The following is a 24,784-nucleotide window of genomic DNA, read 5'->3' on the forward strand; positions in this document are numbered from 1 at the left end:
ATGACAGTATTATGTGAGCACTATATGATAGTATTATGTGAGCACTATATGACAGTATTATGTGAGTACTATAGGACAGTATTATGTGAGCACTATATGGTGGTGTTATGTGAGTACTATAGGACAGTATTATGTGAGCACTATATGGTTGTGTTATGTAAGCACTATATGACAGTATTATGTGGGTATTACATGGCAGTATTATGTGAGCACTATATGACAGTATTATGTGAGCACTATATGGTGGTGTTATGTGAGTACTATAGGACAGTATTATGTGAGCACTATATGGTGGTGTTATGTAAGCACTATATGACAGTATTATGTGGGTATTACATGGCAGTATTATGTAAGCACTATATGACAGTATTATGTGAGCACTATATAATGGTGTTATGTGAGTACTATAGGACAGTATTATGTGAGCACTATATGGTGGTGTTATGTAAGCACTATATGACAGTATTATGTGGGTATTACATGGCAGTATTATGTGAGCACTATATGACAGTATTATGTGAGCACATATGGTGGTGTTATGTGAGTACTATAGGACAGTATTATGTGAGCACTATATGGTGGTGTTATGTAAGCACTATATGGCAGTATTATGTAAGCACTATATGACAGTATTATGTGAGCACTATATGATAGTATTATGTGAGCACTATATGACAGTATTATGTGAGTACTATAGGACAGTATTATGTGAGCACTATATGGTGGTGTTATGTGAGTACTATAGGACAGTATTATGTGAGCACTATATGGTTGTGTCATGTAAGCACTATATGACAGTATTATGTGGGTATTACATGGCAGTATTATGTGAGCACTATATGACAGTATTATGTGAGCACTATATGGTGGTGTTATGTGAGTACTATAGGACAGTATTATGTGAGCACTATATGGTGGTGTTATGTAAGCACTATATGACAGTATTATGTGGGTATTACATGGCAGTATTATGTAAGCACTATATGACAGTATTATGTGAGCACTATATAATGGTGTTATGTGAGTACTATAGGACAGTATTATGTGAGCACTATATGGTGGTGTTATGTAAGCACTATATGACAGTATTATGTGGGTATTACATGGCAGTATTATGTGAGCACTATATGACAGTATTATGTGAGCACATATGGTGGTGTTATGTGAGTACTATAGGACAGTATTATGTGAGCACTATATGGTGGTGTTATGTAAGCACTATATGGCAGTATTATGTAAGCACTATATGACAGTATTATGTGAGCACTATATGACAGTATTATGTGAGCACTATATGACAGTATTATGTGAGCACTATAGGACAGTATTATGTGAGCACTATATGGTGGTGTTATGTGAGTACTATAGGACAGTATTATGTGAGCACTATATGGTTGTGTTATGTAAGCACTATATGACAGTATTATGTGGGTATTACATGGCAGTATTATGTGAGCACTATATGACAGTATTATGTGAGCACTATATGGTGGTGTTATGTGAGTACTATAGGACAGTATTATGTGAGCACTATATGGTGGTGTTATGTAAGCACTATATGGCAGTATTATATAAGCACTATATGAAAGTATTATGTGAGCACTATATGACAGTATTATGTGAGTACTGTAGGACAGTATTATGTGAGCACTATATGGTGGTGTTATGTAAGCACTATATGGCAGTATTATGTAAGCACTATATGACAGTATTATGTGAGCACTATATGACAGTATTATGTGAGCACTATATGACAGTATTATGTGAGTACTATAGGACAGTATTATGTGAGCACTATATGGTGGTGTTATGTAAGCACTATATGACAGTATTATGTGGGTATTACATGGCAGTATTATGTGAGCACTATATGACAGTATTATGTGAGCACTATATGGTAGTGTTATGTAAGCACTATATGACAGTGTTATGTGGGTATTACATGGCAGTATTATGTGAGTACTATAGGACAGTATTATGTGAGCACTATATGGTGGTGTTATGTAAGCACTATATGACAGTATTATGTGGGTATTACATGGCAGTATTATGTGAGCACTATATTTTAGTATTATGTGAGCACTATATGGTAGTATTATGGGAGTACTATATGACAGTATTATGTGAGCACTATATGACAGTATTATGTGAGCACTATATGGTAGTATTATGTGAGTATTATATGACTGTATTATGTAAGCACTATATGACAGTATTATGTAAGCACTATATGGTAGTATTATGTGAGTATTATATGACAGTATTATGTGAGCATTATATAAAACTATTATGTGAGTACTATATGACAGTATTATGTGAGCATTATATAAAACTATTATGTGAGTAATAGAAACAGGGAGAGAACCTCCAGCTCACCGGTCTGCGTCTCCAACAGCGTCCATCGGATCCCCGCGACGGCCCGCGGTAGATGAATTATGAATACTGTACTATACAAATATATAGTTTGTTCTGTTTTCTTCAATTCTTTTTTAACCTTATCCATATACAAATATTTTTTTTTTTTTAATTCTTTGATATGTCAACATGTCATGTTTGCTTTTCATGTATGTACAAGTATATGTACGACCGGGTGTCTCAGTCTCTTTTGTACGAGCTTACCAATAATTAACGGGCTTATTTATTACCATCTATACATAAGTTGTTACATTTATATATTATATCCTAGAATCGCTTTTGAAGAACACTGTACACTTGATGTACACATATTATCTTTATATCGATTAGATTTTACGATATATTTATTTACTTGCCCGCTAGGTGTTAGTTACCCCTTGACTGACTATTTCCGCTAATCATCGTCATTTGCATACTGGCTCTTACAGCTGATTATTCAGCATACAAGAGAGCCCCAGACACACGGTCATTATCTTTCTTGCCATGATTAAGAACGCAGACCGCGTTTGAAACGCGTAGGCTTGGGCATATACCCTAACTACTTGCACTTTGGGACTGCGTCTCCCGTTCTATTTTTACTCAAATTTTTTTTCTAATAAACATGGGACTCTCATTTCCCTTTTAAAACCAACATCAGCGCTGGATCACTCTTCCTCTACATTATTATTATGTGAGTACTTATGACAGTATTATGTGAGCACTATATGACAGTATTATGTAAGCACTATATGACAGTATTATGTGAGCACTATATGACAGTATTATGTGAGCACTATATGACAGTATTATGTAAGAACTTTATGACAGTATTATGTGAGCACTATATGACAGTATTATGTGAGCACTATATGACAGTATTATGTGGGTATTACATGGCAGTATTATGTGAGCACTATATGACAGTATTATGTGAGCACTATATGACAGTATTATGTAAGAACTTTATGACAGTATTATGTGAGCACTATATGACAGTATTATGTAAGAACTACATGACAGTATTATGTGTGAACTATATGGTAGTATTATGGGAGTACTATATGGCAGTATTATGTGAGCACATATGGTGGTGTTATGTGAGTACTATAGGACAGTATTATGTGAGCACTATATGGTGGTGTTATGTAAGCACTATATGGCAGTATTATGTAAGCACTATATGACAGTATTATGTGAGCACTATATGACAGTATTATGTGAGCACTATATGGTGGTGTTATGTAAGCACTATATGACAGTATTATGTAAGCACTATATGACAGTATTATGTAAGAACTTTATGACAGTATTATGTGAGCACTATATGACAGTATTATGTGAGTACTATATGACAGTATTATGTGAGCACTATATGACAGTATTATGTAAGCACTATATGACAGTATTATGTGAGCACTATATGGTAGTATTATGTAAGAACTTTATGACAGTATTATGTGAGCACTATATGACAGTATTATGTGAGCACTATATGGTAGTGTTATGTAAGCACTATATGACAGTGTTATGTGGGTATTACATGGCAGTATTATGTGAGTACTATAGGACAGTATTATGTGAGCACTATATGGTGGTGTTATGTAAGCACTATATGACAGTATTATGTGGGTATTACATGGCAGTATTATGTGAGCACTATATTTTAGTATTATGTGAGCACTATATGGTAGTATTATGGGAGTACTATATGACAGTATTATGTGAGCACTATATGACAGTATTATGTGAGCACTATATGGTAGTATTATGTGAGTATTATATGACTGTATTATGTAAGCACTATATGACAGTATTATGTAAGCACTATATGGTAGTATTATGTGAGTATTATATGACAGTATTATGTGAGCATTATATAAAACTATTATGTGAGTACTATATGACAGTATTATGTGAGCATTATATAAAACTATTATGTGAGTAATAGAAACAGGGAGAGAACCTCCAGCTCACCGGTCTGCGTCTCCAACAGCGTCCATCGGATCCCCGCGACGGCCCGCGGTAGATGAATTATGAATACTGTACTATACAAATATATAGTTTGTTCTGTTTTCTTCAATTCTTTTTTAACCTTATCCATATACAAATATTTTTTTTTTTTTAATTCTTTGATATGTCAACATGTCATGTTTGCTTTTCATGTATGTACAAGTATATGTACGACCGGGTGTCTCAGTCTCTTTTGTACGAGCTTACCAATAATTAACGGGCTTATTTATTACCATCTATACATAAGTTGTTACATTTATATATTATATCCTAGAATCGCTTTTGAAGAACACTGTACACTTGATGTACACATATTATCTTTATATCGATTAGATTTTACGATATATTTATTTACTTGCCCGCTAGGTGTTAGCTACCCCTTGACTGACTATTTCCGCTAATCATCGTCATTTGCATACTGGCTCTTACAGCTGATTATTCAGCATACAAGAGAGCCCCAGACACACGGTCATTATCTTTCTTGCCATGATTAAGAACGCAGACCGCGTTTGAAACGCGTAGGCTTGGGCATATACCCTAACTACTTGCACTTTGGGACTGCGTCTCCCGTTCTATTTTTACTCAAATTTTTTTTCTAATAAACATGGGACTCTCATTTCCCTTTTAAAACCAACATCAGCGCTGGATCACTCTTCCTCTACATTATTATTATGTGAGTACTTATGACAGTATTATGTGAGCACTATATGACAGTATTATGTAAGCACTATATGACAGTATTATGTGAGCACTATATGACAGTATTATGTGAGCACTATATGACAGTATTATGTAAGAACTTTATGACAGTATTATGTGAGCACTATATGACAGTATTATGTGAGCACTATATGACAGTATTATGTGAGCACTATATGACAGTATTATGTAAGAACTTTATGACAGTATTATGTGAGCACTATATGACAGTATTATGTAAGAACTACATGACAGTATTATGTGTGAACTATATGGTAGTATTATGGGAGTACTATATGGCAGTATTATGTGAGCACATATGGTGGTGTTATGTGAGTACTATAGGACAGTATTATGTGAGCACTATATGGTGGTGTTATGTAAGCACTATATGGCAGTATTATGTAAGCACTATATGACAGTATTATGTGAGCACTATATGACAGTATTATGTGAGCACTATATGGTGGTGTTATGTAAGCACTATATGACAGTATTATGTAAGCACTATATGACAGTATTATGTAAGAACTTTATGACAGTATTATGTGAGCACTATATGACAGTATTATGTGAGTACTATATGACAGTATTATGTGAGCACTATATGACAGTATTATGTAAGCACTATATGACAGTATTATGTGAGCACTATATGGTAGTATTATGTAAGAACTTTATGACAGTATTATGTGAGCACTATATGACAGTATTATGTAAGAACTACATGACAGTATTATGTGTGAACTATATGGTAGTATTATGGGAGTACTATATGGCAGTGTTATTTGAGCACTATATGGCACTATTATGTAGACACTATGACAGTGAGCACTATATCTCAATTTTCTATGAGCACTATATTGCACTATTATGTAGACACTATATAGTAGTACTATGTGAGTACTATATGACCGTATTATGTGAGTACTATATGACCGTATTATGTAAGTACTATATGACAGTATTATGTGAGCACTATATGACAGTATTATGTGAGCACTATATGACAGTGTTATGTGGACACTGTATCGTACTGTTTTATGATACAGTATGGTAAGATTAATTAAGCACTACCTGGTACTGATATTGAGGCAATAATTTGGCCATATTACTTTCCATTTTCCTCGTTCCAAAAATAACAAACGTCATGGGGCCATCATACATTTGTTCTGCCCCACCCCCCACCCATAACATTTTATTTTATAGCCTTCATATAATTCTAGCAGCAGCCCTTTGTGAACTTTATTATAGTGTATAACGTGCTAAGTAGGGTTTTGGTTTTATACAAAAAATTCCATTAGGCATTCCGGAATACCTCCTCGCATATATAAAGCAGCGGAGAACCGCTCTGAGCACGCTGCTGCCAATTAGATTTCCCTTGTGTCAGCGACGTGTTTCTCCCAGAGAGTAATTAATGTAGAAGATCAGAGCTATTGTGTTCCTATTTATTGTTCCTGGGTAATTAGAGCAGCTGCCAGCGGTGCCGCCTGTGCCCCACTTACATATGTCTGAGATGAGATCTGCAGAGAGGGTTCTGTATACTATGTGTGCATCAAGGTAAACACAATAGCAATATCTGACAGATCTATCCCATGTACAATAACACATTCCACGTCTTACACCTTCCCGAACATTCCATGAATTCTGACTCCTTCACACAATGGAGATTGATTGAGATACAAGTCAAAGTCTGAGCTGAGGTAGTACCTGGTATCTCCACCTCTGCAAAGCCTCAACAGAGCTACACAGCCGGAAGGATCATATCACGATGTACCAGAAGATGTATAACTTATACCAGCTGTACATATATAATTATATACAGAAGATACCCAGGTTATACCAGCATGCTCCATATCACTATATACAGGAAGATGTATAACTTATACCAGCTGTACATATATAATTATATACAGGAGATACCCAGGTTATATCAGCATGCTCCATATCACTATATACACGAAGATGTATAACTTATACCAGCTGTACATATATAATTATATACAGAATATACCCAGGTTATACCAGCATGCTCCATATCACTATATACAAGAAGATATATAACTTATACCAGCTGTACATATATAATTATATAAGGAAGATGCCCAGGTTATACCAGCATGCTCCATATCACTATATACAAGAAGATGTATAACTTATACCAGCTGTACATATATAATTATATACTGAAGATACCCAGGTTATACCAACATGCTCCATATCACTATATACAAGAAGATATATAACTTATACCAGCTGTACATATATAATTATATAAGGAAGATGCCCAGGTTATACCAGCATGCTCCATATCACTATATACAAGAAGATGTATAACTTATACCAGGTGTACATATATAATTATATACAGGAGATACCCAGGTTATATCAGCATGCTCCATATCACTATATACAAGAATATGTATAACTTATACCAGCTGTACATATATAATTATATACAGAAGATGCCCAGGTTATACCAGCATGCTCCATATCACTATATACAAGGAGATGTATAACTTATACCAGCTGTACATATATAATTATATACAGAAGATACCCAGGTTATACCAGCATGCTCCATATCACTATATACAAGAAGATGTATAACTTATACCAGCTATACATATATAATTATATACAGAAGATACCCAGGTTACACCAGCATGCTCCATATCACTGTATACAAGAAGATGTATAACTTATACCAGCTGTACATATATAATTATATACAGAAGATATCCAGGTTATACCAGCATGCTCCATATCACTATATACAAGAAGATGTATAACTTATACCAGCTGCACATATATAATATATACAGAAGATACCCAGGTTATACCAGCATGCTCCATATCACTATATACAAGAAGATGTATAACTTATACCAGCTGTACATATATAATTATATACAGAAGATACCCAGGTTATACCAGCATGCTCTATATCACTATATACAAGAAGATGTATAACTTATACCATCTGTACATATATAATTATATACAGAAGATGCCCAGGTTATACCAGCATGCTCCATATCACTATATACAGGAAGATGTATAACTTATACCAGCTGTACATATATAATTATATACAGAAGATACTCAGGTTATACCAGCATGCTCCATATCACTATATACAAGAAGATGTATAACTTATACCAGCTGTACATATATAATTATATACAGAAGATGCCCAGGTTATACCAGCATGCTCCATATCACTATATACAGGAAGATGTATAACTTATACCAGCTGTACATATATAATTATATACAGAAGATACTCAGGTTATACCAGCATGCTCCATATCACTATATACAAGAAGATGTATAACTTATACCAGCTGCACATATATAATATATACAGAAGATACCCAGGTTATACCAGCATGCTCCATATCACTATATACAAGAAGATGTATAACTTATACCAGCTGCACATATATAATATATACAGAAGATACCCAGGTTATACCAGCATGCTCCATATCACTATATACAAGAAGATGTATAACTTATACCAGCTGTACATATATAATTATATACAGAAGATACCCAGGTTATACCAGCATGCTCCATATCACTATATACAAGAAGATGTATAACTTATACCAGCTGTACATACATAATTATATACAGAAGATACCCAGGTTATACCAGCATGCTCCATATCACTATATACAGGAAGATGTATAACTTATACCAGCTGTACATATATAATTATATACAGAAGATACCCAGGTTATACCAGCATGCTCCATATCACTATATACAAGAAGATGTATAACATATACCAGCTGTACATATATAATTATATACAGAAGATACTCAGGTTATACCAGCATGCTCCATATCACTATATACAGGAAGATGTATAACTTATACCAGCTGTACATATATAATTATATACAGAAGATACCCAGGTTATACCAGCATGCTCCATATCACTATATACAAGAAGATGTATAACTTATACCAGCTGCACATATATAATATATACAGAAGATACCCAGGTTATACCAGCATGCTCCATATCACTATATAAAAGAAGATGTATAACTAATACCAGCTGTACATATATATCTATATACAGAAGATACCCAGGTTATACCAGCATGCTCCATATCACTATATACAAGAAGATGTATAACTTATACCAGCTATACATATATAATTATATACAGAAGATACCCAGGTTATACCAGCATGCTCCATATCACTATATACAAGAAGATGTATAACTTATACCAGCTGTACATATATAATGATATACAGAGGATACCCAGGTTATACCAGCATGCTCCATATCACTATATACAGGAAGATGTATAACTCATACCAGCTGTACATATATAATTATATACAGAAGATACCCAGGTTATACCAGCATGCTCCATATCACTATATACAAGAAGATGTATAACTTATACCAGCTGTACATATATAATTATATACAGAAGATACCCAGGTTATACCAGCATGCTCTATATCACTATATACAAGAAGATGTATAACTTATACCATCTGTACATATATAATTATATACAGAAGATACCCAGGTTATACCAGCATGCTCCATATCACTATATACAAGAAGATGTATAACTTATACCAGCTGTACATATATAATTATATACAGAAGATACCCAGGTTATACCAGCATGCTCCATATCACTATATACAAGAAGATGTATAACTTATACCAGCTGTACATATATAATTATATACAGAAGATACCCAGGTTATACCAGCATGCTCCATATCACTATATACAAGAAGATGTATAACTTATAACAGCTGTACATATATAATTATATACAGAAGATACCCAGGTTATACCAGCATGCTCCATATCACTATATACAAGAAGATGTATAACTTATAACAGCTGTACATATATAATTATATACAGAAGATACCCAGGATATACCAGCATGCTCCATATCACTATATACAAGAAGATGTATAACTTATTCCAGCTGTACATATATAATTATATACAGAAGATACCCAGGTTATATCAGCATGCTCCATATCACTATATACAAGAAGATGTATAACTTATACCAGCTGTACATATATAATTATATACAGAAGATACCCAGGTTATACCAGCATGCTCTATATCACTATATACAAGAAGATGTATAACTTATACCAGCTGTACATATATAATTATATACAGAAGATACCCAGGTTATACCAGCATGCTCCATATCACTATATACAAGAAGATGTATAACTTATACCAGCTGTACATATATAGTCATATACTGAAGATACCCAGGTTATACCAGCATGCTCCATATCACTATATACAAGAAGATGTATAACTTATACCAGCTGTACATATATAATTATACACAGGATATACCCAGGTTATACCAGCATGCTCCATATCACTATATACAAGAAGATGTATAACTTATACCAGCTGTAGATATATAATTATATACAGAAGATACCCAGGTTATACCAGCATGCTCCATACATGGCCGGCCTTAGCTATGTTTGACCAGTGCGGTCGCACAGGGTGCCAGCCGCCACATGGCAAGTGGGGCGCCAGCGGTTGTGTGTATCCCCGCGCCGTTGCAACTACCAGCGGGCATACACACACTAACTGCAGCCTTTCCACCCGGGCGCTTCTTCACTTAGTGGCTGTCGCTACCGCTGTAGCAGCCATAGCAGCTGCTAGCGGTGACACCGGGCATGAGGGCGGTGGCGCCGCTAGCAGCTGCTGTGGCTGCTATAGCGGTAGCGACGGCACTATAGCAGAGCAGGGAGTTTTCCCTGATGTCACTGTCCATATATGGACGGAGGCAACAAGCAGCGCTCCAGGAGCGGAATCCCTGGCCACACGGGGATTCCGCTCCTTCAGGGAGCTACAGTGGCGCTATCTATACTGGAAGGGGGGAGTTGCTATCTACAGGGGGGCACTATAGCAGAGCAGGGAGATATCTCCCTGCTCTTCTGTCTACTAGCGCCACTGTAGCTCCCTGAAGGAGCGGAATCCCCGTGTGGCCGGGGATTCCGCTCCTGGAGCGCTGCTTGATATTTCTGTCCATATATGGACAGTGACATCAGGGGAAACTCCTGAAGCGGAATCCCCAGTCACAGCATTGCAGACTCTATGACCGGGGATTCCACTCCAGGAGAAGCCAATGACGGCCACACGGTGATTCCGCTCCTACAGGGAGCTACAGTGGCACTATCTTTACTGGAAGGGGGGGGGGGGGGCTGTGGGCTGTGCGCACTACCTACAAAGGACAACTGTGCAGGAGCACACAAAATACCCAGCTTTCCCGGGTATAAAAAAAAAGTGTGGAAATAAACTAAGATATAACTTTTATTTAATCTAGTTAAAAGGATTAATCCTGTACTCAGACTAAATAAAAGTTATATCTTAGTTTATTTCCACACATTTATTTGATAGCTGGGAAAGCTGGGTATTCTGTGTGCTCCTGCACAGTTGTCCTTTTTTGAATGTCTATTGCCCGCCAACTATCAGGGTCATTTCGTAGTCCTTGCACTACCTACAAGGGGGCTGTGGGCAGTGTGGCACTACCAACCAGGGGGCCGTGGGCTGTGTGGCACTATCAACCAGGGGTCTGTGGTCTGTGACACTACTTACCAGGGGGCTGTGTGGCACTACCTACCAGGGGGCTGTGTGGCTGTGTGGCTCTACCAACCAGGGGGCTGTGTGGCTGTGTGGCTCTACCAACCAGGGGGCTGTGGGCTGTGTGGCACTACCAACCAGGGGGCTTTGGGGCACTACCAACCAGGGGGCCGTGGGGCTCTACCAACCAGTGGGCTGTGTGGCACTACCAACCAGGGGGCTGTGGGGCACTACCAACCAGGGGGCTGTGTGGCACTCCCTACCAGGGGGCTGTGGGCTGTGTGGCACTCCCTACCAGGGGTCTTTGCGACACTTCCTACCAGGGGTCTTCGCGACACTTCCTACCAGGGGGCTGTGCAGCACTCCCTACAGGGGGCCGTTAGCGGCACTCCCTACAGGGTGCTGTGTGGCCCTCCCTTCAGGGTGTTGTGTGACCCTCCCTATAGGGGGCTGTGTGGCACACTCTACAGGGGGCTGTGGGCGCTATCTACAAGGGGGCTGTGTGGCGCTATCTACAAGGGGGCTGTCTGGCGCTACCTACAAGGGGCTGTGTGGTGCTACCCACAAGGGGCTGTGTGGCGCTACCTACAATGGGCTGTGTGGCGCTACATGCAGGGGGAATCTGTGAGTGGTAGGCTTGATGGTCATTTTACTGTGAGTGGGGGGCTGATGGTCATTTTTCTGTGAGTGGGGGGCTGATGGTCATTTTTCTGTGAGTGGGGGGCTGATGGTCTTCACGTGGTTTCCGCCTCTGACCTCCAATTGAAATTAATAGGAGGCAGAAAATACCTGCGCGCTCGTTTGGAGCTTTTTTTCCTGCGTCTTTTGCATTCGCTTCAACAGCTTAAGAAAAAACACAAAAAAATTTCACACACGCTGTCTGTTCCTGAAGGAATTTTGAAGCAGATTTTTTTTGCCTTACAAAAAACACGTGTGTGAACAGACCCTACGAGTGGAGTGCTTGTTCTTAGCCGTTTTCTGTCTTTCTCAAAACAATTTTTGGTAGGGGGGCCCTGAGAAAATTTTGTTTTTCCAGTGCTGCCTCGAGTCCGAAAAGGTTGGGAAACTCTGTACTAGGCTACAGGGTCCCGTCATGGAGCAGCTCAGCTAGGAGAGTACAATTTTTGTTTTTGTTTGTGGGCACTGTCTACAAGGGGGAGGTGTGGGGGGCTGTATGGCACTGTCTACAAGGGGGAGGTGGGGGGGGCTGTATTGCACTGTCTACAATGGGGAGGTGGGGGACTATATGGCACTGTCTACAAGGGGGAGGTGGGGGACTATATGGCACTGTCTACAAGGGGGAGGTGGGGGACTATATGGCACTGTCTACAAGGGGGAGGTGGAGGGGGACTGTATGGCACTGTCTACAAGGGGGAGGTGGAGGGGGACTGTATTGCATAATCTACAAGGGGGAGGTGGGGAATAATGGCACTGTCTACAAAAAGGAGGTGGGGGATTATGGCACTGTCTACAAGGAGGAGGTGGGGGATTATGGCACGGTCTGCAGGGAGGCTGTATGGCAAAATCTACAGGGGGCACTATACTGTGTGGGGGCCACTAAGCTGACATTATACTGTGTAGGGGTACTACAGGGGGCAATATACTGTGGGCACAATTAGAGGACAAAATACTGTGTCCTTGAAGGGGTTGTAATATATTATATTATTAAATATTATTATTATACTGTATGGGGGCACTAAAGGGGCATTATAATTTTTTTATGGGTCATTTTTTTTTAATGATGGGGTGGTGCGCCGAAAGATCATTTCGCAAAGGGCGCCATATATCCTAGGGCCGGCCCTGTCTCCATATCACTATATATAAGAAGATGTATAACTTATACCAGCTGTACATATATAATTATATACAGGAGATACCCAGGTTATACCAGCATGCTCCATATCACTATATACAGGGAGATGTATAACTTATACCAGCTGTACATATATAATTATATACAGAACATGCCCAGGTTATACCAGCATGCTCCTTATCACTATATACAGGAAGATGTATAACTTATACCAGCTGTGCATATATAATTATATACAGAAGATACCCAGGTTATACCAGCATGCTCCATATCACTATATACAAGAAGATATATAATGTATACCAGCTGTACATATATAATTATATACAGAAGATACCCAGGTTACACCAGCATGCTCCATATCACTATATACAAGAAGATGTATAACTTATACCAGCTGTACATACATAATTATATACAGAAGATGCCCAGGTTATACCAGCATGCTCCATATCACTATATACAAGAAGATGTACAACTTATACCAGCTGTACATATATAATTATATACAGAAGATACCCAGGTTATACCAGCATGCTCCATATCACTATATACAAGATGTATAACTTATACCAGCTGTACATATATAATTATATACAGAAGATACCCAGGTTATACCAGCATGCTCCATATCACTATATACAAGAAGATGTATAACTTATACCAGCTGTACGTATATAATTATATACAGAACATGCCCAGGTTATACCAGCATGCTCCATATCACTATATACAAGAAGATATATAACTTATACCAGCTGTACATATATAATTATATACAGAAGATACCCAGGTTATACCAGCATGCTCCATATCACTATATACAAGAAGATGTGTAACTTATACCAGCTGTACATATATAATTATATACAGAAGATACCCAGGTTATACCAGCATGCTCCATATCACTATATACAAGAAGATGTATAACTTATACCAGCTGTACATATATAATTATACACAGGATATACCCAGGTTATATCAGCATGCTCCATATCACTATATACAAGAAGATGAATAACTTATACCAGCTGTACATATATAATTATATACAGAAGATACCCAGGTTATACCAGCATGCTCCATATCACTATATACAAGAAGATGTATAACTTATACCAGCTGTACATATAGAATTATATACAGCAGATACCCAGGTTATACCAGCATGCTCCATATCACTGTATACAAGAAGATGTATAACTTATACCAGCTGTACATATATAATTATATACAGAAGATGCACAGGTTATACCAGCATGCTCCATATCACTATATACAAGAAGATGTATAACTTATACCAGCTGTACATATATAATTATATACAGAAGATACCCAGGTTATACCAGCATGCTCCATATCACTATATACAAGAAGATGTATAACTTATACCAGCTGTACATATATAATTATATACAGAAGATACCCAGGTTATACCAGCATGCTCCATATCACTATATACAAGAAGATGTATAACTTATACCAGCTGTACATATATAATTATATACAGAAGATACCCAGGTTATACCAGCATGCTCCATATCACTATATACAAGAAGATGTATAACTTATACCAGCTGTACATATATCATTATGTACAGAAGATACCCAGGTTATACCAGCATGTTCCATATCACTATATACAAGAAGATGTATAACTTATACCAGCTGTACATATATAATTATGTACAGAAGCTACCCAGGTTATACCAGCATGCTCCATATCACTATATACAAGAAGATGTATAACTCATACCAGCTATACATATATAATTATATACAGAAGATACCCAGGTTATACCAGCATGCTCCATATCACTATATACAAGAAGATGTATAACTTATACCAGCTGTACATATATAATTATATACAGAAGATACCCAGGTTATACCAGCATGCTCCATATCACTATATACAAGAAGATGTATACCTTATACCAGCTGTACATATATAATTATATACAGAGGATACCCAGGTTATAACAGCATGGCATATATCACTATATACAAGAAGATGTATAACTTATACCAGCTGTACATATATAATTATATACAGAAGATACCCAGGTTATACCAGCATGCTCCATATCACTATATACAAGAAGATGTATAACTTATACCAGCTGTACATATATAATTATATACAGAAGATACCCAGGTTATACCAGCATGCTCCATATCACTATATACAAGAAGATGTGTAACTTATACCAGCTGTACATATATAATTATATACAGAAGATACCCAGGTTATACCAGCATGCTCCATATCACTATATACAAGAAGATGTATAACTTATACCAGCTGTACATATATAATTATACACAGGATATACCCAGGTTATATCAGCATGCTCCATATCACTATATACAAGAAGATGAATAACTTATACCAGCTGTACATATATAATTATATACAGAAGATACCCAGGTTATACCAGCATGCTCCATATCACTATATACAAGAAGATGTATAACTTATACCAGCTGTACATATAGAATTATATACAGCAGATACCCAGGTTATACCAGCATGCTCCATATCACTGTATACAAGAAGATGTATAACTTATACCAGCTGTACATATATAATTATATACAGAAGATGCACAGGTTATACCAGCATGCTCCATATCACTATATACAGAAGATATATAACTTATACCAGCTGTACATATATAATTATATACAGAAGATACCCAAGTTATACCAGCATGCTCCATATCACTATATACAAGAAGATGTATAACTTATACCAGCTGTACATATATAATTATATACAGAAGATACCCAGGTTATACCAGCATGCTCCATATCACTATATACAAGAAGATGTATAACTTATACCAGCTGTACATATATCATTATGTACAGAAGATACCCAGGTTATACCAGCATGTTCCATATCACTATATACAAGAAGATGTATAACTTATACCAGCTGTACATATATAATTATGTACAGAAGCTACCCAGGTTATACCAGCATGCTCCATATCACTATATACAAGAAGATGTATAACTTATACCAGCTATACATATATAATTATATACAGAAGATACCCAGGATATACCAGCATGCTCCATATCACTATATACAAGAAGATGTATAACTTATTCCAGCTGTACATATATAATTATATACAGAAGATACCCAGGTTATATCAGCATGCTCCATATCACTATATACAAGCAGATGTATAACTTATACCAGCTGTACATATATAATTATGTACAGAAGATATCCAGGTTATACCGGCATGCTCCATATCACTATATACAAGAAGATGTATAACTTATACCAGCTGTACATATATAATTATATACCAGAATATACCCAGGTTATACCAGCATGCTCCATATCACTATATACAAGAAGATGTATAACATATACCAGCTGTACATATATAATTATATACAGAAGATACCCAGGTTATACCAGCATGCTCCATATCACTATATACAAGAAGATGTATAACTTATACCAGCTGTACATATATAATTATATACAGAAGATACCCAGGTTATATCAGCATGCTCCATATCACTATATACAAGAAGATGTATAACTTATACCAGCTGTACATATATAATTATATACAGGAGATACCCAGGTTATACCAGCATGCTCCATATCACTATATACAAGAAGATGTATAACTTATACCAGCTGTACATATATAATTATATACAGAAGATACCCAGCAGGGGCGGACATACCGCATGTGCAGCCGGTGCAGCTGCACAAGGGCCCCGCGTGGGAAGGGGGCCCGTTCCTCTGCTGGCCGACTCAGTTCTCAGCTGCGCGATGCTGAGGACTGAGACAGAGGCCCGTGGACCACTGGCGTAGCTATAGGGGTCGCAGCGGTCGCAATTGCGACCGGGCCCCGAAGCCAGGGGGGCCCACGGCCCCCCGCACCACATCAATAAAAAGTTACTATAGTAACTCGGGCCGCGGGCCCCTGTTACTATAGTAACATACTTTACTTACCTTCCTGGTTCCGGATCGCAGCGGAGGTCCTGACGTCAGGCGCTGTGCATGACGTCACAGCGCTATGCCGCCGCGCACAGCATCGAGACTACAGAACTCCCGCCGCGGCCGAAGAGGAAGGTAAGATAGCCCTGACTGGCGGGGTCCGACTCCCGGGACCCGCCAATCAGCTGTTTTGAAGGGGCCGCAGCACTCGTACGAGAGCTGCTCCCCTTCATTCCTGTCACTTCATTCCGGTCACACTGTGAATCGGTTTCGGCGATTCACAGTGTGGGCGAGTAGTGAAATGAAGGGGAAGCAGCTCTCGTACGAGTGCTGCGGCCCCTTCAAAACAGCTGATTTGCGGGTCCCGGGCGACACATCAGCTATTGATGGCCTATCCTGAGGATAGGCCATCAATGTTTAGGGACTGCACAACCCCTAAGCCTACGATGTAGCAGGCTTAGGGGGCCCATGAGACAGGATCACAGATTGTGTGATGCTGTCTGCTGGGCCCTGTATCTAAGCCAATCACATGGTAGGCTTAGATACATGGCCCATGCGTGATCCTGTCTGCTGGGCCCTGTATCTAAGCCTACCACACTGTAGGTTTAGATACAGGGCCCCAGCACACAGTAATCTTATACTGTATAAGATTACTGTCTGCTGGACCCTGTATCTAAGCCTACCTTGTGGTAGGCTTAGATACAGGGTCCCACAGACAGTATCACACATGGGCCCTGTATCTAAGCCTTAGGGTATGTGCACAGACACTAATTACGTCCGTAAGTGACGGATGTATTTCGGCCGCAAGTACCGGACCGAACACACTGCAGGGAGCCGGGCTCCTAGCGTCGTACTTATGTACGACGCTAGGAGTCCCTGCCTCGCTGTGGGACAACTGTCCTGTACTGTAATCATGTTTTCAGTACCGGACAGTTGTCCGGCAGCGAGGCAGGGACTCCTAGCGTCGTACATAACTATGATGCTAGGAGCCCGGCTCCCTGCAGTGTGTTCGGTCCGGTACTTGCGGCCGAAATACGTCCGTCAATTCCGGACGTAATTAGTGTGTGTGCACATACCCTAACACATGTGTTACTAATCATTTTTTGTGTGTTTTCTTACAGGTTCGGTCGTTGGACTACGGCGGATTCCAGGACTACTTCGATGACAGCTTTTTTTTTTATTAATAAAATGGTTAATGAGGGTTGTGTGTTTTTTTTTTTTATTTCAATAAAATATTTTTTCTATGTCTTTGTGGTTTTTTTTAAACTATATTACTACCGCCTTAGTAATGGCCGCCGGCTGATTGACAGCATCCATTGCTAAGGCAGGGCTTAGTGTTAGCCGGTGCAGAGGCTAACACTAACCCCCTTTATTACCCCGGTACCCACCGCCACCAGGGGTGCTGGGAAGAGCCGGGTACGATCCAGTACCTGACCATCTGTAGTGATGGTCGGCCACTGGGGTGGCCGCAGGCTGGTATTATCAGGAGGGGAAAGGCCAGATACAGTGGCCCTTCCTACCCTGGTGATGCTAGGCTGCTGCTGCTTTATTGTATCTGGCTGGTTATGAAAATGGGGGGGACGCCACGTCATTTAAAAAATAATTGGAAAGAAAGATGTCGGGTCCCCCCCAATTTTCATAACCAGCCAGATACAACACAGCAGCAGCAGGCAGCATTACAAGGGTGGGAAGGGCCACTGTTTTTGGCCTTCCCCAGCCTAATACTACCAGCCTGCGGCCACCCCGGTGCCTGCCCGTCACTACAGCTGGTCGGGTACTGGTTTGTACCCGGCTCTTCCCAGTACCCCTGGTGGCGGTGGGTACCGGGGTAATAATGGGGGTTAGTGTAGACTCTGCACCGGCTAACATTAAGCCTCGCCTTAGTAATGGAGGTTGTCAATCAGCCAGCGGCCATTACTAAGGCGGTGATAATAAAGTTTAAAAAGATACAAGCACATAGAAATTTTTTTTATTGAAATAAAAACACAACCCTCATTAACCATTTTATTGAGAATAAAAAAAACGCCGTCATTGAAGTCCTCGTATCCGAAGTCCAACAACCGAACCTGTAAAAAAAACACAAACACACAAAAATAATCAGTAACACATAAAGAAGCAAAATTATTATTCTTACCTTTCCTGGGTCCAGCGCTGGAGCCGCAATGTCAGCGAGCTGGGCCCTGTATCTAATCCTATCATGTGTGATACAGTCTGCTGAGCTGTGTATCTAATCCAATCATGTATGATACTGTGCTGGGCCCTATATCTAATCCGATCATGTGTGATACTGTCTGCTGAGCCACTGTATCTAATCCTATCATGTGTGATACTGTCTGCTGAGCCACTGTATCTAATCCTATAATGTGTGGTACTGTCTGCTGAGCCACTGTATCTAATCCTATCATGTGTGATACTGTCTGCTGAGCCACTGTATCTAATCCTATCATGTGTGGTACTGTCTGCTGAGCCACTGTATCTAATCCTATCATGTGTGGTACTGTCTGCTGAGCCACTGTATCTAATCCTATCATGTGTGATACTGTCTGCTGGGCCACTGTATCTAATCCTATCATGTGTGATACTGTCTGCTGAGCTGTGTATCTAATCCTATCATGTGTGATACTGCCTTCTGAGCCACTGTATCTAATCCTATCATGTGTGATACTGTCTGCTCAGCCACTGTATCTAATCCTATCCATAGTTTATAGGGTCGTAGTGCTATAGATATGCTATGCTGTCTCCTATACACACACTTTTTTTTGGGGCGGACACATATGTATTGGGGCTATTTCCTGGACATTTTAAGCCCTGAGGGTATGTTCACACGGCAGCGTCTGTTACGGCTGAAATTACTGTGCTGTTTTCAGGAGAAAACAGCACCGTAATTTCAGCCGTAATGGCATGTGCAGGCGTCTTTTGCTGCGTCCACTACGGAAGTAATTGAAGCTGGTTTTCCATGGAGTCCATGGAAAACGGCTCCATTTACATCTGAAGAAGTGACAGGCAGTTTTTTACGCGCCGCCTTTCGACAGCGGCGCGTAAAAAAAAATGACCATCGGCACAGAACATCGTAAGACCCATTCAAATGAATGGGCAGATGTTTTCCGACGCTTTTGAGCCGCATTTTCGGATGTAATTCAATGCTAAAACGCCCAAATTACGTCCGTAAATAGTGTGTGTGTGAACCCAGCCTTAGTGACGCCCCGGCTGCTAGTGCTGCATTGTTGGGTCACTTAGGAGACCCAGCGATGCAGCTGAAAGCGGACCGTCGGCCATGAGAAGTTTGCGGGGTGGGGGGGGGGGGCCCTGGCACATTATCTGCACAGGGGCCTTTTGCAGTCTGTGTCCGCCACTGATACCCAGGTTATATCAGCATGCTCCATATCACTATATACAAGAAGATGTATAACTTATACCAGCTGTACATATATAATTATATACAGGAGATACCCAGGTTATACCAGCATGCTCCATATCACTATATACAAGAAGATGCGAAGCGTAGCCAGACCTTCTAGAGAGGACATGCCCTCATGCATATAAAATTGTACGAACTTAGAAAATGAAAGACGTTCAAAATGAATTCTGAAGTTTGCTCCTAGAACGTACTTGTTTTCTGGTAGATCTATGACTGTATGGAATAAGGTGCCTGTGACGGGCACAATCTCCGGTAGGCTGTTCTCTCGCCTTTCCTTCCGGGCAGGGTGTGTGGCTGATAAGCTGCGGGCTTGAGCTTCTTCTAAACTGACCAATTTCATGGGCAATGATCCAGTTGGTAAGGTCATACTCTTCACTATTCGATACTCTGGAGGAAGGGACAGCATGGCTAAGTATAAAGAGCGCAATACCAATCCTAACAACATACCTGCAACACATTGCATTACCTGATCACAAATCAAATTCATTCTGCAAACCACACTGAAAGGTCAAGTCTAGTCAAAAATAAAAATTATAAGAAAAAAAAACATTCAACATTCTTCCCTTAGAGGGCACTTATAGAGTAGTTATTTTCTTGTACATAGGGGGCAGTATTATAGTAGTTATATTCTTGTATATAGGAGGCAGTATTATAGTAGTTATATTCTTGTATATAGGGGGCAGTATTATAGTAGTTATATTCTTGTATATAGGAGGCAGTATTATAGTAGTTATATTCTTGTATATAGGGGGCAGTATTACAGTAGTTATATTCTTGTATATAAGAGGGCAGTATTATAGTAGATATATTCTTGTATATAGGGAGCAGTATTATAGTAGTTATATTCTTGTATATAGGAGGCAGTATTATAGTAGTTATATTCTTGTATATAGGAGGCAGTATTATAGTAGTTATATTCTTGTATATAGGAGGCAGTATTATAGTAGTTATATTCTTGTATATAGAGGCAGTATTATAGTAGTTATATTCTTGTACATAGGAGCAGTATTATAGTAGTTATATTCTTGTATATAGGGGGCAGTAATATAGTAGTTATATTCTTGTATATAGGAGGCAGTATTATAGTAGTTATATTCTTGTATATAGGAGCAGTATTATAGTAGTTATATTCTTGTATATTGGGGCAGTATTATAATAGTTATATTCTTGTATATAGGGGCAGTATTATAGTAGTTATATTCTTGTATATAGGGGGCAGTATTATAGTAGTTATATTCTTGTATATAGGGAGCAGTATTATAGTAGTTATATTCTTGTATATAGGGACAGTATTATAGTATATATTCTTGTATATAGGAGCAGTATTGTAGTAGATATATTCTTATATATAGGGGGCAGTATTATAGTAGTTATATTCTTGTATATAGAGGCAGTATTATAGCATTTATATTCTTGTATATAGGAGGCAGTATTATAGTAGATATATTCTTGTATATAGGGGGCAGTATTATAGTAGTTATATTCTTGTATATAGGGGGCAGTATTATAGTAGTTATAATCTTGTATATAGGGGGCAGTATTATAGTAGTTATATTCTTGTATATAGGGGCAGTATTATAGTAGATATATTCTTGTATATAGGAGGCAGTATTATAGTAGTTATATTCTTGTATATAGGAGGCAGTATTATAGTAGTTATATTCTTGTATATAGGAGGCAGTATTATAGTAGTTATATTCTTGTATATAGGAGGCAGTATTATAGTAGTTATATTCTTGTATATAGGGGGCAGTATTATAGTAGTTATATTCTTGTATATAGGGAGCAGTATTATAGTAGTTATATTCTTGTATATAGGGACAGTATTATAGTATATATTCTTGTATATAGGAGCAGTATTATAGTAGATATATTCTTATACATAGGGGCAGTATTATAGTAGTTATATTCTTGTATATAGAGGCAGTATTATAGCATTTATATTCTTGTATATAGGAGGCAGTATTATAGTAGATATATTCTTGTATATAGGGGCAGTATTATAGTAGTTATATTCTTGTATATAGGGGGCAGTATTATAGTAGTTATAATCTTGTATATAGGGGGCAGTATTAGGGCGGGTTCACACATGGCGGAATTTCACTTAAATTCCGCTGCGGACACTCCGCAGCGTTAATCCGCAGCGGAGCCGTTTCTCCATTGACTTTCACTTTAATTTAGCAGTGTTCGTTTACACGATGCGTACAATTCCGCTGCGGAGCATAGGCTGCGGAGCGGAATTTGGTGTCCGCAGCATGCTCTGTCTGTTGCGGAGCAGTGGCGGACTCATGGCGGAATTTCTCCATTGACTTCAATGGAGATTCAAAGTTCCGCAATGAAGTCCGCAGCTGTCATGCACATGTCATGTGTGCTGCGGATGCGTCTTGCTTTTTTAACTTGACATTTCTTCATTCTGGCTGGACCTATGTATTTCTAGGTCTACAGCCAGACTGAGGAAGTCAATGGGGCTCCCGTAATGACGGGAGCGTTGCTAGGAGACGTCAGTAAATAGTCACTGTCCAGGGTGCTGAAAGAGTTAAGCGATCGGCAGTAACTGTTTCTGCACCCGGGACAGTGACTACCGATCTCAATATACATGTATCTGTAAAAAAATATATAAAGTTCATACTTACCGAGAACTCCCTGGGTCTGTCTCCAGTCCGGCCTCCCAGGATGACGATTCAGTGTAAGTGACGGCTGCAGCCAATCACAGGCCAAGCACAGGCTGCAGCGGTCACATGGACTGGCGCGTCATCCAGGGAGGTCGGGCTGGATGCCGAAAGAGGGACGCGTCACCAAGACAACGGCCGGTAAGTATGAAAGTCGTTTACTTTCACTAGGGAAAGTGCTGTCCCTTCTCTCTATCCTGCACTGATAGGGAGAAGGGAAGCACTTTTCCCGCAGTCCGCAGCAGCTAGTCCGCATCAATGTACTGCACATTTTGTGCAGATCCGCAGCAGAATCTGCAACGCAGATTCTGTGCGGCATGGATGCGGACAGTTGCGGAGGAATTCCGCCATGTGTGGTCATGCCCTTATAGTAGTTATATTCTTGTATATAGGGACAGTATTATAGTATATATTCTTGTATATAGGAGCAGTATTATAGTAGATATATTCTTATATATAGTTGCAGTATTATAGTAGTTATATTCTTGTATATAGAGGCAGTATTATAGTATTTATATTCTTGTATATAGGAGGCAGTATTATAGTAGTTATATTCTTGTATATAGGAAGCAGTATTATAGTAGTTATATTCTTGTATATAGGGAGCTGTATTATAGTAGTTATATTCTTGTATATAGGGGCAGTATTATAGTAGTTATATTCTTGTATATAGGGGGCAGTATTATAGTAGTTATATTCTTGTATATAGGAAGCAGTATTATAGTAGTTATATTCTTGTATATAGGAAGCAGTATTATAGTAGTTATATTCTTGTATATAGGGAGCAGTATTATAGTAGTTATATTCTTGTATATAGGAGGCAGTATTATAGTAGTTATATTCTTGTATATAGGAGCAGTATTATAGTACCGTATATGCCGGCGTATAAGACGACTGGGCGTATAAGACGACCCCCAACTTCTGCCCTAAAAATATAGAATTTGGTATATACTCACTGTATAAGACTACCCCTCTCCCAATAGGATTAGTGCAGGGGCGGGGAGTCACCGGGAGGAGAAGGGGGGCGGGGTCGGCACTTATTGTAGCAATATGCACACTTACACCAGCATGTAAGCTCTTCATTAATATCACAGCATGGATGCGAGGGGAAAGCTGGCGGTGCAGTAACGCCAGATTCCCCTCGCATCCATGCTGTGATATTAATGAAGAGCTTACATGCTTCTGT

At 39.0% G+C, this 24,784-nt stretch overlaps 1 protein-coding gene across 1 annotated transcript in view; it reads right to left on the bottom strand.

Annotated features, from left to right (window-relative positions):
- The window catches only part of ARHGAP31 (Rho GTPase activating protein 31), a 47,151-nt gene extending 25,816 nt beyond the window's left edge, over positions 1–21,335 (bottom strand). The window contains exon 1 of the mRNA XM_075848708.1: positions 21,121–21,335. Coding sequence (XP_075704823.1) covers positions 21,121–21,335 — 215 coding nt within the window. The remainder of the gene's footprint in view (positions 1–21,120) is intronic.
- Between the last annotated feature and the right edge of the window lie 3,449 nt (positions 21,336–24,784).

The sequence above is a fragment of the Rhinoderma darwinii genome, unplaced genomic scaffold, assembly GCF_050947455.1.
Source record: "Rhinoderma darwinii isolate aRhiDar2 unplaced genomic scaffold, aRhiDar2.hap1 Scaffold_4517, whole genome shotgun sequence".
Classification (NCBI taxonomy): domain Eukaryota; kingdom Metazoa; phylum Chordata; class Amphibia; order Anura; family Rhinodermatidae; genus Rhinoderma; species Rhinoderma darwinii.